This window comes from Stylophora pistillata, chromosome 2 (genome assembly GCF_964205215.1).
Source record: "Stylophora pistillata chromosome 2, jaStyPist1.2, whole genome shotgun sequence".
Lineage (NCBI taxonomy): Eukaryota > Metazoa > Cnidaria > Anthozoa > Scleractinia > Pocilloporidae > Stylophora > Stylophora pistillata.
The window spans coordinates 30,794,321-30,813,948 of NC_142520.1; the positions used below are offsets into that span (position 1 = coordinate 30,794,321).

Sequence of the window (19,628 nt, forward strand, 5' to 3'; positions counted from 1 at the left end):
AATCACTTGCACAATCAGTCACTAATTAGTTTACCAGTCAGTCACCGGTCAGTCAGCAAGGCAGTAAACCGACAAAGTACCGGTGAGTCAGTCAACCAATCAGTCACCAGTCAGTCAAACACTCATTCACTTAGTCAGTCACCAGTCGATCAATGTCAGTTAACCAGCCAGTTAACAGATCAGTTAACCTGTCAGTCAACCATTTCGTCAGCCACCACTGAGTCAGTAACAGGAAATTTAGTAAGTTAGCTGGTAAAGTAGCAGTGTCTCAGTCAGCTCGTCCGTTAGCCACTCAATCACCATTTGGCGGTCAAACAATAAGTCAGCTGATTAGTCATCAATCACACAGACACTCATTCAGCCAGTCACTCACAAGTCGGTCAACAAGTCAGTTAACCAGTCCGATAGCCAGTCAGGTACTAGTAAGTCAACCAGTCAGTCAGTCACTTAGTCAGCCAGAAAGTCACCAGTCAGTTAGGTGGTCAGTCACCAGTCGGTCAGGAAATCATTCAACCAGTTAGACAGCCAGTCAAGGACAAGTGACCCAGTCAACCAATCAGTCAGACAGTCTGTGACCACTCCGTAGTTAACCATATCATTCCATGAAACAGTCAGTTGACCTTCAGTCAGCCAGTCAGGTACCAGTGGGTCAGTCAACCAGTCCCTCAACCAAACAATGAGCCAGTCAATCAACTAGTTACTGAGCCAGTAAGGTATCAGTGAGTCAGTAAACCAGACACTCAGTCACCGTTAGTAAGCAAGGCACTGTCAGTTAGCCAGTAATTTAGAAGTCAGTCAGCAAGACACTGAACCAGTCAGTCAGCCAGTCAGATAGCATAGAGTCAGCCAACCAATCAGTGAGTCAGTCAGCAGCCTGTCAGTCAGCCAGTCAGCTATGGAGTCTGTCACCAGTCGCTCAACACGTCATTAGCCAATCAGTCAACCTGTGAGTCTTTCATCCAGTCTGCCACTCAGTCAAAAAGATTTTGGCAGTTAGTGGGTCAAATCCCTGTGACTAAGTCAACAAGTCAATCACATGTCAGTCAGCCAGTCAGGTAGCCAGTCAGTCACCAGTCGGTCATTAGCTCAATCAACCAGTGGGTCGACCGATCACTAAACCAGTCAGTAACCTAGTCAAGTACTAGTGAGTCAGTCAACTGGTAAGTCAAACCATCAAATATCTAGTCACTCACCAATCAGTTGGCCAGTCAGTCGCTTCAGGAAGTCAGTCAACCAGTCCGTTAGCTGGACAAGTACCAGTTAATCAGTCAACCACTAAGTCAAGCGATCAATTATCCAATATTTACCAGTCAGTCAGCCAGTCACTCACCTGTCAGTTAGCCAGTCAGTAACTATTCTGTCAGCAAGACAGTCAACGAGTCAATCAGCCAGTCAGGTACCAGTGACTCAGTCAGTCAGTCGGTCACCAGTTAGTTAGCCAGTCATTTACCAGTCGGTCAGCAGGTCAGTTAACCAGTCAGTCAGTCAGTCCATTAATCAGGTAGCTGATCAGGTATCAGTCAGTCAGTCAACTAGTCAGTCAGCTGGTCAGGTACCAGAGAGGAAGTCAACCAGCCAGACAGCAGTCCATCACAAGTCAGTTAGCCAGTCAGTCAACAAGTCAGTCAGCAGAGTCAGTAGCCACTCAGTTAGTCAGTCCCTTACCAGTGGGTTATCAAGTTAGCCGGTCAGGTACAAACGACTAAATCACTCAATCAGTTACAGTCAGTCACTAGTCAGCCAGCCAGTCAATACGCCAGAAACTCACCAGTCTGTCAATAAGTCAATCAAGCAGTCAGTCAACCAGTCAGTCAGTCATTCGACCACTCAATCAACCAGTCAGTCAGTCATTCGACCACTCAATCAACCAGTCAGTCACCAGTCAGTCAACCAGTTAATCAAGCAATCAGTCATCCAGTCACTGAACCAGGTCAAACATGGCGTCAGGTACCAGTGCGTCAGTTAATTGGTCAGTAAGCCCGCCAGTCACCAGTCAGGTAGATGGTCAGTGACCAGTCGGTCACCAAGTCAGTCACCAGTCGATTTTTATCAGCATATAAGAGATTAGAATCATCTGCAAATAAGTAAAATTTAAATCGATTAGAGCTATTAGATATATCGTTTATATATATGAGGAAAAGTAGGGGGTCCTAACACCGACCCCTGTGGAACTCCTGATAAGATTACTTCCTTCTTGAATATATTTTTAACGATTGCACGGTTTCCTTTACCATTTTAGACACTTATTACTCGTTTAACACAAAAAACAAACACAAATCTCAGAGCTCTCAAAATTGCCTCCGCATGCTACACAAACATGCACACGTTAATTTATTTAAAAATCAAACAGCTAATGACTTTTCCCACGTATCCTGTTTCCCATCAGATCGTATAAATCGAAGATCGGAGATGCCGTAGTTCTTAGAGCTTACCGGTACCCATGAAAAACAAAACATGCAACGTGTGGAAATATATTATTCACAAGTGTGGTAGTGTATACGTTTTGCTAGTGGAATATAAAGTAAGCAGTCACGGTGAGAAAAATAGCAGTTTATTGTTTTGTAAGTCAATCATGACTTCTTCCTGCGGAAGTAATCTTGGAAAAGACGCCACACTGCAAGAGAGAAAATACGTGTACTTTATTTTCTAGGTGGCAAACCTTGTTGAGGGTAAAGGTCACAATGCGAGACATAATCAAGAAAAGGGTAACATTCGTATCTAACAAACCTAGGGTGGAAATCGTTTTAATACAGACATATGTTCATATCTACTATAAGAACGGAAAAAATATCTTTCTATAGTTCATTTCGCGAAAAATCGTAATAAGCTCGGATGTCTTAGCTTATAAACCAATTAGGAGCGTGTCTAAGAGAAAACCGGATAGGGAGCACATTTTCCGTCGAGTTACTGGCCGTGATCCAAAGATGATGTGTCTAATAGAAATGCAAATTTAACTTTTTAATCTAATTTCAATTTTCTTCCGTCCTCAATGAGTTATCAGACAAGGATCCGTTACAAAGTAGCCAGTAAAATGCAGTGAGGGTGCAGCCCTCAGTGAGTTTACCCGTCCACCACTGCATTATCAAACTGAATAAGGTCCACTATAGGAGGAGTAATTACCACCATAATCTCACCTCAAAAGTTAATGATTGCTCGGATGCTGAAAAAGAATGATCAAAAATTATCATTAGTGAAAAACTGCGTAACGGTCATACTAGTGTATCTAAAAGATTGTACTGAATGCTGCGGCAAATTCTGTTGATATTGACATAATTTACGCAGTGATTCATCCATCTGCGTGTTCCAAGACTTACATGGAGAAGCACAACACGGAAATTATTTTCTGCGGGGGGGGAAAGTACACTTAAAAAACAGAGAAAATAGCGCGCGCACAGAAGAAAAATAATGCCTTTTGTAACACAGACACTTTTGATTCAACGAATCTGCGAATGGTTGACTGCGTGTCGACACTTACACCAACGAATTGAAGAACACAAAGGATCGGCAATCGGACACCACCTCAGAGAGCAGCACGACGTGGAGCCAGAAGACATCAGACAGAGTTTTCGAATCTTAAAAAGTGTCAGAACAAATTTGACTGTCTTGTTTTTTTAAATGTTTTTTATCAAAGAACTGAAACCAACGCTAAACAAACAGTGCGATTCAATTCGCGCCAAACTATTTGTTTAGAACAATTCGTGCTACGATTATTTTATTCTTATATTCCTTTATTCTTTTATTTTCTTCCACTGTATATTGTTTACACTTTTCACATATTTTAGCGTTCGCCAAATTTTATCGTCTTCAACTTGCTTCAACATATTTATGCTGATTTGGAAAACTTAATCACTTGAAAATGACCTCAGAGAGGTCGAAACATCGTGACTTCTTAGCGCTAGCTTCTATTTCAAAGTCAATTTTGGTAATATCTAACAACTATTCCCTGAAGTGAAGGTGGAAATATTTTCCACTATACCTACCTTTTCCCATCATGCATAAGGTCAAACGCCTCGTTGATCTTGTCCAATGGAAGTGTGTGGGTGATAAACTCATCCACCTTTAGCTTGCCAGCCATGTATTCATCCACAAGTTTTGGAACACTTTCACAGCTCTTCCAGCCTGCTTTACCAAAACAGAATCAAAATGCCCTACGTGTAAAAACCACTTCCGCACAATCGTTTCCTGTTATGATAAAATCAGCGAAGGAAATACCAAACAGATTCTTAACAATAAATAAAGCTTTCACAGAAAGGTTTACATTGGAAAACATAAACCGAGACGATTTTAAATAATTAAGAACCACTACCATAAATATCGAGAACCGCCAACAGTTGCAAAATTCCGTAATTCCTTTTATTTCTCCCCAAAGGACCCTTTTGATCGACTCCTTCAAAAACTATATCAAGAGTGCTATCGCGCTTTGCTTTCTCTGAGAAATCGAAAAGTTCAAATACACCTAGATAGCCGTTTTACCCCAATAGAGCAATGAAAAAAATGATGCAGCTTTGCACGCTACAACGCGATACAATCCTGCTTCTAAATTTTGCGCTAACAGATGGTCCTTTTAACTCTTTGAAAATATAAATTTCTTGTTATGCTGTTATGCTTTAGTCTGCATATCAACCCGTTAAAATAATGTACTTTATGTCTTTTGCTAAAGTAAAATAAAGGTCAACTTCAATGGCCTATTAAAAGATGTGCCATGTACATTAACCGATCATAATATATAGTGGCGGATCTAGGGGAGAGGCCCGAAGGGGGAGGGAAGACAGGTTCCCCCTTTGTTGGATAAAAATAAAATACACTATATGAATGAAATCGTATGAAACTTACATCACAAAAATGCTAATATGTCGAAGCATAATGCCAAATTAAAAGCGCTTACAAATACAGCGAAGTTTACTCAAACAGACTTCGACGTCCCTTCTTTGTTTGGTAAATCCTTTGTTTCAAAAAGAAGGTCGACGTGACTTTTAACACGAGTTTCGTTCTTGTGCACACAGTTGGCAATTAAATTTAATGAAACTTGTATCATACGAAAGGTTAGTACTTAAAGTATAATTATTTTTTAGTTTTTATGATGCGAAATTAATAGTGCGTGCAAACAGGAAAATTCGGCAGAAAGCGACTTGGCGTCATCTAGTAGTCCCTGAAGGGCAAAAGGATCAAACTTCGAATAATAAGTAGTTTCTCCGCGATGTTTCCTCCGACGGCAGCATTCGTCAAATTATTCGATCAATCGTTTTCAGAACGAAATATCATCGTTAAAGGCTCTTTCTCTGGATTATTATAATAAAGCTCAGATATAATGCGTGCTGTCATTGGTTGAAAGGGCGTGCTCTATCAGAGTTCATAGTTCACCACTAAATTTTCTCCGGTTCTTATTGGTTTAAATCGATCACGTGACGCGATAGTGTTCATCCGTGGAAAGACACTATCAGCCCATAGTGCCCGCCCGCGGAAAGTACCCGGATGGATATTGCCCTTCCGTGGAAAATACCTGGATTGATAGTACTGATCCGTGAAAAGTTTTGAATTGTTTGACGGCCGCGAAGTTACGCAGATCGGAAAAACAGTGACTTTTCAATTCTGACAGGTATAACGTATTATTTAGCCAATGTACGGTTGCGAATTATTGACATTTGTGACAAGCTGTAGGCGCGGAAGAAAATTTAGTGGTGAACATTAAAAACAATAGAGTGTTTATGTCTCGGAACTATCGGTCTGATAGTTGCCCCTTGGAAATTTGATGTTCTTAAAACTAGCATATTTGTTTTAAGAACATCAAATTTCCGCAAGGCAACTATCAGCCGATAGTTCCTCGACAGAAACACTCTGTTGTTTAAATAGAACATGGAGTTGAAGCTGTCACGCCATCTGCCAATTTGTAACATGGCGGACCAAATGCCGAATTTTTCTCTAGGGTTTTTATTCGACCCAGAAGTCCTCTACGACCTAGAAGACGAAAGAGAAAACGACCTGCTAGCGTCGATCGATTTAGAGGATACTGTCAATGACAATGTGACCTACCCTTTAACTGAAAGTGAGGTTTCCAACAAAGTTAATTACGAAAACAATGAGCGCGGCGGCAATTTAAACAGGCAAAGATTTGAAAACATGTCAAGTGCCGCAATAGACGAGGTAATTCTAAGAGCAGAAACAAAGAAAACCAAACAATCCAACAAATGGGCCGAGTCTTTGAAGGCGAGTTTACCATATGAAAACCTCGAATAGAGTGGACGCACATTTGCTAAACTTTCTTGCCAAAAACAAAAAAAAACAAAAAAAAAAACAATCAAGGAAAGTGGACGATTTTAAAACTGGCTAGCACACACACGTTTCTAATCAACAACTATAACTTTCTCTAGAAAATGAACACCAAAATACCAATAAAAATCTTTTTTTTTTCCTTGCCGTTTTTTAATAGCTTGGTTTAGTGAAAGAAAAGTTGCCAAGAACCTCCACGAAATGAGCAACAAAGAGCTTGACCTATCCAGAAGTTAAATCCTGCCTGCGAAGCACTTTTTCAGTACCCAAAGCGAACCGTGAAATCTTAAGTTAAAGTTTGGTACGACAACTAGCCTCTGGAGGTCAACAAAATTGAAGGAATAATGAAACAAATTTCTAAACTAGCGTCTCTTTCGAGAATCTACACTAACCATAGTGTCAGAGCCACTGCAATCACGCTGTGGTCCACCGCGCAAGTTCTATCGCGGCACATGATGGCTATCTCTCGTCATCGCAGTGAAGCTAGCCTGAGGAATAGACAATATTCGTATTCCCCGACGGCCCTGGGACGAGTAAGCGCTTGCGCGTGAATGCGAGGCTAATGCGGGGGAAAGTTGCTGCGAAGTACAAGAAAGTTATGGCCGGTTTGGCAGAAATGGAAGTAAATTTTAAAAACTGGAAGGTTCCAGAGCTTAAAAAATACCTGCAAGCTCGAGGAATATCTGTCTCCAACTAAAAGAAGGAAGAATTAGTCGAACTGACGGAAAAAGCCCACGAACTCGCTCTCGAATTGACCAACGACTGAGTCCATAAGTGATGTTGTGGATGCGAAGCCGGGTTGGTTACAAGAGATGGTTCAATCCCAAATCCAGATATCCAGATGCTTTCTAACCTTCGATTGGTTAGGTTTAGTTGCCTTCTGAATTCTGTTTGTCGTGGAAGCATTCTTCAAACGTTTCGTCTCCGGATCCTGGCGTTGTTGCACTTCCTTTCGTTGGAGATGTTTAGGAAAATCAACTATCGTGGGAACAGGGTTTGCCTTTGTTGGCCCTAACCATCCTGCAAAGTGTTCAGAGCATACACGAGTATGCCTTGTGACATTTAGGCTTTGCAGCCCGCATGCCGCGATCCACCTTCGACGTCTTTCCTGTTCACTTATCCCAGGAGCGTCCTGTTTTTTTTTTTTCGTCATTTGTTGGCAACAGTGGAAGTAACATTTACAAGTTCGGGGTTGGGTTCTTTTCTTAGCCTCGCTGTTGGTACAGTTGTAGGCATAACATTGATGTTTCAGCACTTTTACTCGAAATCGAAGAAATCACTACATAAACAATACAAGTCTCTTCAACTTTTCCCCGCATCAGCCTCGCATTCATGCTCAGGGCCTACTCGTTCCAGGACCGTCGAGGAATACGAATGTTGTCCATTACAACACTCGTCCATCCAGTGAACAGCTAAGGGCTTGTTCAGATATTCTCTCTGGTGCATTGAATGGAAGATCATCGCAGCCAAGTTCCTCTGATGCAGCCACCAGTTCAGAAAATCCTCACGCTGCTGTAAATTCGACCATTGTTTATTCACAGAACCACACAGCGCAGCAGTTTGTCAAGTTCCAACCACAAGCTTTAAGCAGTTGTTTTCAAATTGTCACCGTCCAGGTTTTCATGAGCCAAAATTCGACCGGATTTCATAAATCATGTAACTACAGACACTGGTTTTTGTACGCAAAAAATACACTTTTATGCATTCGAATTTGTCGCGTTCCCAATGCCGCAGACACGTGGAGTTCGCCAGTATAACCACAGTGTTGAACTTTAGACAAGTAGCAGCATCAAACTCTTTATTCACTTAAGCTGGCAGTCTTTATACAGCACAGGCGGTAAAAACTATACAACGGATACATGAAGGTTGGATATGAGGAAAACCGAAAGACTACGAAACTAGAAATGATAAAAATGGCGGATATTACAAGCGTAACTTACATCGGATCTTGACTCCGGGGTAGAGAACCCCTAAACTCCGTTCGGCTCCGAAATGGTTTCGCTACAATGACTCCTCGCAACTGAACTACTTGCTAATAGAAGGCGAATTTAGTTATTACACTTTGACGTAGGGGAAATAGAAATGAACAGTGCTTTGTGTAGCTAGCTTCGAGCGGATATTCACTAGTCACGGAATAGAAATCAAACAAAGCTTGCTAACAAATTTAATACAAAGTCATTGAAAGTTCCTTAGTGTCTTTGTGCTAAAAACGGAAGAGTTACCTAAGTAAAAAAAGATTAGAGTTCGTATCCGTAAACGTGACAAATTGTTAAGCAAGATTTGCGATTCTTCGTGATAGCTTTAGATGGTTTGACATTTTGACAGCTTTGGCCTTGTTCATCCAATCGAATTTGGTTTCCCATTCTAACAAGGATTCTGATTGGCTTATTGTAAGCGTGCTCTGTCAGAGTATAGAGCATGCTGACAACACTGTTGTTCGCTTTGAAAATAAAGTTTGTTTGGAAATTGCAAGTAATGTGTGGGGAATTTAACGGATTCTTTATTATAAAACAAATAGAGAAGCATTGACTGTGCTCTGTTCTGTAGTAAAGCACTTAGGAAGCGTTAGAGCACTCAAGAAGAGGGGAGAAACACTCGACTACGTCTCGTGTTTCTCCCTACACTTCTTTCGTGCTCTAGCTGCTTCCTGCGTGCTTTACTACAGAACAGAGCACAGTCAAGGCTTCTCTATTTGTTAATTAAAAACTGCGTCGTGCAGAGCCAAGAAATCGAGAATTGAGGTACTATGCGAAATACGAATAACTTCTGAGCCCCTTTCCCTTTTCGTACTACTACATATTAGTTACAAGTCACGTTCAAGTCAAATCGCCCCCGGTGGCAATTTGACTTCGGGTGGTGGCGAGTTTTGTGTTGGCAAGTTTGTTGTAGTGGTGAATTGACCGTAAACCGTTTTGGGTATCCCCGAGTTAAAGGTATCCCCATAGTGTTTTAGGTGTCCTCTTTGGGGATACCCAGAACCCTGAAAGTGAATTTAACAAGAGACTGGGACAAGTAACATGGCATCTTCTTTTATCTGTCGTGAACGAAAAATAATTGCTTGTACAGGGTCAGAAATTGCAACTGACTGGTCGCCAATGCGACCAAAAATTAGGTTTTGGCGACCAGAATTTTAGAACTGATCGCCAGCAGGCGACTAACCTTTTGTCCCCTCGGCATTTGAAATTCCAAGGTAAAAGGGCTTTTTTTTAAAGGATAACTTAAAGCTCCCGTGGATAATTGTAGTAAAACGAAGCGACGATTTTACGATCTCCATATTTATCTGGCGCCATATTGTTTCAGCGGCTTCTCCCGATATGGATATCGCGGACTAAACGTGACGTGGCGAAATCGTGACGAGATCGAAAGCGTCGGCGGAATCACGTGCGCTTAGTCCTTAATACTTTACTTAAATGCCTGTAAATTCCAGTTTTGAAATACGAGCTGTGGTGTTGTCTTACCAAGTACTACATGTGCGAAAGATGGCTATCAGCTCTTTACGATCATTTCGTGATTTGCTGCTCTCAGGAGACGAAACATCCGCTCTGAAATGTTTCAGCGACTTAGATAAATGTTCGATTGCCAGTACAAAGAGAAAAAGTGTGTCTCTATTATCTCAATATCTTTTATCGTGGCCATCGAGGTTGGCCATCGACTTAGGTGGGGACCGGTTCGAGCAATAAGAGTGTGAGGGCCTGGCACTAGCACATTAGAGAGATTTAGCAAGAGGACGGGAACGTCATTTCAGAACGGGAGAGCGCACGCAATAGTCTGGACACGACACCATTCGACTTCCGGTGTTAGCGTTGCCGTTCTCTCAAACAAGTTCAGGACGTCACTTCGCTGGTTTTCCCGCCGCGATCAGAACGTCTGAGATTTCCGTCAATTGTACACTTGTAAATCGATCCAAATGAGATAACACTGTTTGGAAGTATTTCAATACTCATGTTCAGGATAATTGGGTCCCTTTCTTTGTTTTAATCGGTGTATTTTTGAAAACTTGTCGCTTCCGAAAGGAAATTGGAACACAATCGTTTGTAAGCGATCCAAGATTTCAGGACTCAGATTGCTTTTGAATGAGCAAGACTTTAGACAATAAAAGCGCTTTTCTTTAATATATTTCTTTAAGCCTCTGTGAAAACTCTAAGAATGGGATGCTGTTAAATTTTATCGTAAATCGATTCATCAATAACCATGCTGCATGTTGAAGTTTGGAGCGGTCAATCAAATGAACAATCACGAAGCTTACATACCGTAAAATTTTTATCTTTATTTGTTGTCGTTGTCGTTTTTACCGATCATAAATGAATGCTTTGTGGATTGAAGTCAGAGATAAACAATTTGAGAATTTTCTCGGGTTTGCACTTTTTTATGTCTTAAATTCTTTTAATCAGCGCCGATAAAAGCAAGAAAGTCGTGCTCAAGCAACAAAAGAAAATGACAATCAATTCTCTTTCGACACGACTTTCTAAATCAAGTAATTTAATTCAGTCTTGAACAACTTCGTCGAAAAAGGAAGAAACAAAACAAAACAAACAAAAAACCGAAACCAAGTCTTACCCCAAGCCTAGCGGTTTCAGGAGTGACTTGCATTAATTCTTTCAGCGTTAAACAAGAACTCATCATTAACGACTTTGTCGTTGGGTCGCTTGGTTTCTACTTGGTTTCGCCATAACCCCGTTCAAAATGTTTTGTACCTCTAAGTATTCAATGTTCAGAAGAGATGTACCGTCATGAATGAACAGAAATATTCAGTAAACAAGGGGAAAAACGATGATTTCCAAACTATACTTTGTAAAAATTGCGAAGATGGGCAGTGCTAAAATCTAATAGCACGAAACGAAAAGACAGCAACACAAATCGCAAAAAAATATCTAATGGGCTCTAAAATTCGATACAGGAATCACCATACACGAGTCTTACCTGGAATGGATCAATTAGAGAGTTTAACCACCCATGTGGTTCGTATATCATAAACATCTAACTTTCCGTAACTATAATTATCCTCTGTTTGCGCTTGTTGCATCACTCTCAAAGAGGATAGTTTCGTTCTCCTTAAAGCTGTTTGTGAAAGCTAAAATTTGTGTTGGCGATCTTTTAAAAGCCGAGTTTAGGCTATTGAAGAACAGATATTGCGCTGGCGTCTCGTTGTAACGACTGCTAAATCACTTCTGAAACACAACGGGGCGACGTTCTCGACCCAGTTTCTTACCGGTATTTTTGCTGCGCGCGCCGTTGTCAACTGACGTTCTCGTCCTCTTGCTATTCATAAACCCATCTTATCTTGTAGGTGGAAATAAGGCCTGAAAAAAAATCAGGCCTTGACGGGATTTGAACCTATGACTTCTGCGATACCGGTATCGCAGACTACTTTCTGACTTCTACAACAGGGTCCGAAATTAACTTTTTCCTAAGGGAGCCAACTGGCGACTAACCTAAAAATTTTGGTCGCCAGATGGACGGGTTTGGTCGCCGAAAACAAGTGTTTTTTTTGTTTTTTGTTTTTGTTTCTTGCTTGCCACGCCACGATCGCGGCTTCGCCGCTGAATTTGCCGCAAACTAAAGAAAACGTAATCGCTCTGGAACCCATGGTATAACTTACCTTAATTTATAGTAAGGCACAAAATTTAACCTTTCGACAAAATGTTTTCATTTAACCCAATATACATAATTCACAAAAGCCGTGTAACGGTGACAGAGTCCTACATCTCAGTGAGCGTGTTTGTCCGTTCGAAGAACGTTCTTGTGAAGGTTTCGGATATCTTTCTCTTATTCCCTTTAGTTGGAACTATGCTGGTACCCTGTTAAGTTCTGTGTATAAGACTTATGGGGGCCCTCTTTCTATACCTAGATTCAACTAAGAGTGCTTCGCCGAAACGGAACGAAAACACAACGACGATCAACAGAGAGGACGGGAATAACCAAATTCGATCGTGGCGTGGCAAGCAAGAAACAAAAAAAACAAAAAAAAAAAACACTTGTTTTTGGCGACCAAACCCGTCCATCTCGCGACCAAAATGTTTCGGTTAGTCGCCAGTTGGCTCCCTTAGGAAAAAGTTAATTTCGGACCCTGTTGTAGAAGTCAGAAAGTAGTCTGCGATACCGGTATCGCAGAAGTCATAGGTTCAAATCCCGTGCAGGCCTGAATTGTTTTACAGGCCTTATTTCCACCTACAAGATAAGATGGGTTTATTGCTGCGAGGAACGCTTTCATAATTTCATGAAATCGCAGTACACATATATGATTTTCATATATTCAAAATTCACTGATTTTTTTACAAGTATTTTGACAGCAGTGAATCTCTGGTGTGTGAAAAACTCTTTGAGTAAGGACCTGTTCGCATGCACTACAACTACAACGAATAGTTTGGTTTAGTGTTTGAAAAAAAATTAAAAATTCTGTAATAACGAATTTTTTTTTCGTAATAGCGTTCGCACTTCAGACGTGCGAATTATTTGTGTACCACAAATGTTAATCAATCGAAATAGATACCAAGATTTCATTATGACAGTACGTTTCCTTTGTGTCGATTCTGGTCAAGGATTGATCGCAAAGCGAAATGCCTCCGAGAAATGTCTTAATCGCCCTTCTTTGCTGTTTCCTTGCCATGCAAAACCTTACTATGGCTGGTCAACAATTATTTCTGGTTTTGCTGGGAAGGATGCGGTTTTTACGGAACATGGAGACCTTAACTCAGCCGCTCAACAGACGTCGACGCCGCCGTCGACCTGCGGAATCTTGGTTTGAAATCTTAACTTCCCTGAAGCGTTTTTCCGTAGACATTTCAGAATGGAGAGAGTCATTCGATGACTTACTACGCTACGTTCAATTACGAGATATGAACACCAGCTTAAAGGTATCTGTCAGGGATTGATAGATTTTCTCGCTCGACAAAATATCGTATGCCTCCAAAGCTAGTTAACGGCATCTTTGAAGTTTGGTGGCACTTGCGAAAATTTTGGTGGGTCAAATAATCGTTCGCACTGAAAATAGTTTCACGTTGACAATTTTTTTTGTAAAACAAACAAAATTTCGCGTTGTGCGAACAAATCCTAAATAACCGACTTAACTTTGTAACTTTGTTTACTAAAATTATCTCAAATTCTTTTAACAAGCGCAAGCTCTATCATTCCAGACACCCATAATGAATTAAGCGGAAACTATTCAAGTTCCAAATTTGTTTTCCCTACTCCCCTCTTAATAAATGTATCATCAAGTATAAAGGCAAGGAGGGTAACCCTGTTTACAAGCAAGGAGGGTAACCCTTGTGCTAGGGTTACCCTAGCAGGCGGGTCAAAGATAGCCCGGGTTTACAAGCAAAATTTCACAGGTAGGGTTACTCTACCACCCGGGACAACTTAACTATGCTTGGTAACCGCACACATTATCAATGTTCAAAGGGTCTGGAAACAAGTAGAAAGTTTGTCCCGGGTAGGCGAGTTATCCCCAGCAGAGCATTTACAAGGCAGCTAGGGTTACCCTAGTGGGTTACCCTAGGGTTACCCTAGCTGCCTTGTAAACACGTCGATGAAAAAAAGAAGAAATGTGGGAGCGTTAGGGTAACCCTCCTGCCAGGGTAACCCTAGCACTAGGGTTACCCTACCTGCTTGTAAACAGGGCCTAAAAGTACTAGCGGTAAAAAAGTAAAAGGAGATATCGAAATAGCTGACCTTGAGGAATACAGAGAATTCAGTATCAAAAGAGATCCTTATATCATTAGGGATTCGAGTATTTCCTCACTCTACTTTACAGTCACGGGTGGCCAAGTAATATTTTCATTTTCCATAGATCACACACGATGTAAAGAAACAGGAATGATTAAAGTGTTCATTACAAGATTAAAGAAATAGCCAAGTCATCCACCACAAACATGAGAGGGGATACCCATATCGCTAGGGATGTGGTCTGGTATTTATTTGTATTCATAAACAAATCAATATACACATCATCTTAAAGGATAATTCTTGAGGTTTAATCCCTTAAAGTTTTTTTCCTTGGCCTGCCATAAGCAGTGCAATTTTGGAGATGGACATATTTGTAACATTTACTGAATGGGAATCTGCATTAGGTGACAGGTGAGCTGTGAATTTGCATATCTGATTATTACTGTTGCGAAATGAAATGACTTTTTAGATGACAGTCTCTGCATTTTGTTGAAATAGATACCACAAAAAAAATAACTGCAAGATGACCTATAGCATCCAAACAGTCCTTGAATTTTTGTTCTACCGTGACTATAGAGTCAAGAATAAAATCTATCTGGGGTTGGTGTGTGACCTTCAAATACAACAGAACCCTCATGACTAAAATTGATACATTCATTATTGTTGGAATACATTACGGTAAAGCCCACCTCCAAATGCTGTTCCTTTCCATGTTCGCCCTGTCACAAGTTGGAAAGGCCTGGTAGAAATCTCTTGTCCTGCACCAGCAACTCCAACAATAACAGATGTTCCCCATCCTTTGTGGCATGATTCCAGAGCAGCACGCTTAGGAAAGAGCAATAGCCGACTAAGTGTTACAGATACATGTACCAGTGACTTTCTAACAGCAATAATGATGATGATGATGATGAACATATGGTTACTTCAAAATACTCACGACTGCACAAGATAACTTTGACATTGGTAAATATTTATATCTAGTAATTAACTAATTTTCTCATTTATTTTATTGCAACTTCTAATACAGCATTCACTTTTTAGGAGTACAGGTAGACTGATTAAAGATTAAAGTGTCTATAGCCCCAAAATATTTTTTGGCCATATTAAATCTCTCTATTGCACTGAGCAAAATGCCGCAAAAATTTTTGAGTTTGGTTAAAACCGCGATTTTTTATGATTTTTCAAAGTCGAGTTTAGTTTTCGAACGACCGAGTGAACCAGAGACTGGGGCTAGTGACGTCATTCCAGGCCATCCGCAGTGGGGCTCCGATCCAATCTCAGTCAATATTATACGTTCCTAAAGAGATGAAACCTTCGTTAAAGCCTGATCTGGTAATTTTTTTCTCACCTTTCTCTTACTTCGCTCGCTTTCAGCTGATTTCGTTTCCTCCTACAGATTCCACGCGTGATCAGTCGGAAAGACGCATATTCCAACTCCAACTTTTCGCAACCTTCGTTGCATGGTCTTGCTAGTCAGAGCAGAAAACATGACTGAATAATCTTCTTCTCGGAAGTGGTTGGAACACATGGCCGAGTATTTTGTGGGCTTCCAATGTGCATGCTTCATTTGCACAAAGTCAACCCACTACTTCTCTTTTTTTTCCTCCGGGTCATCTGCCCCATAAAAAGGTGTCGGATGAAGTGCTATTCTTTTTTCTTTGTTGGGAGTGTTGCTACACCCGAAAACAACGCACTTATCAGGCATATCCCAGGACTGCAAATAACGGCCGGTCAACGGACAATGTCCGGTAAAAATTGGGTACTGACCGAACAAATACTTGGTTTGCCGGACATCTTGTCCGGTCCTTTACCGACTCGTTCAAAGAAATTTTAATTTTTAACTGTTTGCTAATCACAAGGAACACAGTCATGTTTCCAAAAGAAAAAAAAAACAATATAAAAGTAGACAAATTAGTGGTCGAGAAAGTCCCGGCAGTCGCAAATTTCCGCGATGTCATCAAGTCCTGTCGCGACCGCAAATCATCGTGTCTTCCGTTATTTTATTTACTTTATTTAAGTGTTCCCAGTTAGTAGAGGGTTTTACCTTTGGCTAGATACCATCATTTACTCTTAAATAAAGGGATTGATTGTTTGATCGATTGAATGATCGCAAAGCACCCTCACGAAGAATAATCTTGTGGCATCGAGAATACTGCAAGTAGCATTCGTTGCAAAGTACAAAAAGCGAGCAAAAGGTCCAAAACCTGGAGAATCCGACCACTCTTTTACTCTAACAAAAAATAACCACTGTAACTTTAAAAAAAGGGCTCTGAGTGTAATATTTAATTATAAGTGATTTTGCCAGATGTAAACTAAAACGGACAATTGCGGTTGTATCTTGCGTAACCGTTCCACGTACTCAATGCGAGGCTGCTTCTGCAGTAAAGAGTGGTAAAATTATTGACTTGTAATTTTTATTGCCAGACCGACTTGGATTCTGTTGTTTTTTAGTTGTAAAAGGATTACTGTGCAATCTGGGTTCACTATCGCCAGAGTTCGGACTGTTAAAATTTGACCGGCCAAAAACGGGTAGTGTCCCAGCAAAAGCATGTTTGACAACGTGACCGGCGACCGCCCGTTAGTTATTTGCAGCCTTGATATCCGTCCAGATACTTCATCCAGTCCTTGAAGCAAACTCATTGGAAAGCCTGGAATGACGTCACAAACTGTGCTCGACCCAGACCCATCTTAATAATTACGTGCCACGACTTTGGAAATTCATAAAAAATCGGGGTTTTAACTGAACACAAAATTTTTTGCGGCATTTTGCTCAGTGCAATAGAGAGATTTAATATGGTCAAGAAAATTTTTTGGGGTTATAGGAACTTTAAATGGTAATAAAGATGATGGTTACAACTTTGCACTGTAGCCACGAAATTATTCAAACCTTTGCTGAGTTTGTAAGGGCCGACTCCTTGATTAAAAAGACCTGACTAGTTTAACAGATTAACCTTGCCATATGGACTATACAAGGTCATAAATGAAAGAAGTCTATCTCCTTCAGGTTTACCACAGATCTTTGAGACCAATTTATGACTTACTGATTCGTTTTAACATTTACAGATCAACAAACAAACCGGTTATCAAACTGTTCCGGTTTGGGTGTGACCTTTGAGATTTTAAAACCAAAGTTTTAAGTGAGAAACTTGTATCTGAATACTTTTAAATCTTAACATTTGGGAGTGTCAATAATAATTATCATGAATCTAAGAATTTTCTAGCTTTCTAGCGTGTCGATTTCCTCAAAGTCTCCAACCATTCTTTTCAAATGATAGTGTGCGAGAAAAACTTGCTCATTGGTCATACTGGTTAAAATGGTCCAACAACTTAAAATGGTCCAACCAGTAAAAATGGTCCCAACTGGTTGAAATGGTGTAACTAAAGAACATGGTTCTGCTGGTTACATGATCCAACTCGTTAAAATGATACAAACGGTTAAAATGGTCAAACCGATAAAATTGCATGAGCTTGATAAAATGCTCCAACCTAGATGAAATGGTTCAACAGCATAAAATGGTCCAAGTAGATAAAATGCTTTGCTTCAAACTTTTGATTGGATTTAAAGGAAAAGTAGGGTTATGAAGAAGGACAATAGAAGCAAATTTGGGGACCATTTTAATCTGATTTCTACTTTAAACTGTAGTGCAGACAATAAACAAGGTGGTTGCCAATATTTTGATGCAAAAATGCTGTGAAAACAATGGGATTCTTCAAGTTACACAAATTTAATCACTTACAGACTCATTTTTTTGAGCTGAGATAAACCTTACTTTTAAAGCCTAAGTTGATTTATCCAATGGAAATAAAATTTGGAGTGAAGAAACTACTGACAGTTAAAGAAGACCCTTTATTAAAAGCAGACAATCTTTTGAAAGTACGATTGTAGAAGTACCCCGAGCACTAGTAATTGTTATTTCAGCTTTTGATATGTTAAGACAGTTTGCGCGTGATTTTTCTTGGTCTTTCTTCAGCCACCACTGCTTTCGGCTCTTGGATTTGTTTTTCTATGCATTGAGTCCAACTTGTAATTTCTACGGTTTTCTGTTTACAAGGTCTTCGTTTTCGTACTACGAAAACGAAGACCGGGGGTCTTAGTTCTTCGTTTTCGAGGGTCTTGGTTTTCGTAACACCCCACAACAGACACAAACTTATGCACATCCATAGAATAATGAAGTAGTGGTTTCAAATAAGTTGTGGATTCTCAGTAAAAAAATTCATACCATAGTTCCTACATTCCCAACACATTCAAAGGTGTAGTCCAGGCCTCCATCTGTCATCTCTATCAAAACCTACAAATCAGAATAATCAACAGCCACATCAGGTGCTGTATGGGTTAAATTTGTACAAAATCGTTTCAATATTTACCCCTATAATATTAACTACAAAGCCAACTCGGAGATCCTTCCCTAATTAGTGACCAAATACCAGAATGGATGGGTATTTACTTTATGGTAATTATAACGGTCAAAGGATTGGGTCAAGTCCAATTTGGTCTGTAATCCCATAAAGGGTTAACATTTCAAATATTAGTTTGCAACTTGCAACAGTCTGTCCCCCTGAGCCTGGGACTGATTGTTTCTCTTTCTTCACAAATTTCACCATTGAGAATGGTAAGACCTGTTTAATAAATATTGCCAGCACAACTCTTGTCTAATATTTCAGTTACACTGAGAAGAAAGGTTCATAATTGTAACTTACTTGTAATTTTACATGTAAATTATGTCCTTAAACCTTTCTAGCAAACAAAAGACTGATTATGTTCCCAGAAGCATACACTAGGTAGTAACTTTACCTTTAATTTAGCTTTTCAAACACATTTTTCAAACTGCTAACCTTGGTTAGAACTGTTACTGAACAAAAATTGCAAGACGTCATGGAAATTAAATTGACTGTTTGGGTGATTTACAACCACAATGTGACTGCTCAAACCTGTTGAATAGACTTGTTGTGATCCTTGGGATTGACAAACTCAGTACAGCCAAACTTCTTAGCTGTAAAAAATTTACAAACTCATAGAATTAATGAGTACAGCTGATCCAAATTGGTTCAATCTCAACCTCCATATAGAAATAAGTATGAGAAGGTATCACTGCATGCAACTGAATCCATTGTCTACTATAAGTAGATTCCATTTCACAGAGAAATATCAAACAGACAATGATAGAATAGTGGCATTTTTTAAAATTACAAGGAACTAAAACTGAAAGTTTGGTTCATTATATTTTTAAAGTAGGAGTTTCAATTCATAAGAAGCTTTTCGGATCCATAGAAGCAGATTAGTTGACAAAGCTTTTAACACAAATGTTTGATTATCATTACCACTGTATTTTTTTAAAACCTTATTTTACAGCATGTACAGACAACTCACTGGGATGTCTAAAGAGAGTGTTTACAAAGTTTATCTCAATCATTTGTTTCAATACTGCGAGTCAAAAACTATTGGTGTTCAATTATCTTTCAAAGAACTTAACCATTGGGATTCGCTGATCAGCACACCATTTACCATTCCAAGTTTTGCTCTCTTTAACAAAAGATCTGCCATTATTTGACTGCACACCCTTCTCTAGGTATAATTATACTGATATGATTAGATGGATGGTCAATAATTTGGAGGGGCCTCATTATGGCTGTTGCTAAATGTTGTAATATGTAACAGGTGAAGATGGTGAAAAGTGTGATCTTTGACTAGTCCAGTGAAA

General features: G+C 40.0%; 1 protein-coding gene across 3 annotated transcripts in view; it reads right to left on the minus strand.

The window, feature by feature from the left end:
• Positions 1-2,279: 2,279 nt before the first annotated feature.
• Positions 2,280-19,628, minus strand: part of LOC111328033 (alcohol dehydrogenase class-3) — a 40,679-nt gene continuing 23,330 nt past the window's right edge. For 2 of the 3 annotated variants that reach the window (XM_022932382.2, XM_022932380.2), the window contains exons 7-12: positions 18,859-18,920; positions 18,150-18,218; positions 14,619-14,754; positions 3,981-4,122; positions 3,135-3,160; positions 2,280-2,614 (exon numbers count right to left, since the gene is read on the minus strand). In XM_022932382.2, coding sequence (XP_022788117.2) covers positions 3,136-3,160; positions 3,981-4,122; positions 14,619-14,754; positions 18,150-18,218; positions 18,859-18,920 — 434 coding nt within the window. In that variant the 3' untranslated portion in view covers positions 2,280-2,614; position 3,135. The remainder of the gene's footprint in view (positions 2,615-3,134; positions 3,161-3,980; positions 4,123-14,618; positions 14,755-18,149; positions 18,219-18,858; positions 18,921-19,628) is intronic. The other variant, XM_022932383.2, reaches the window with a different exon arrangement.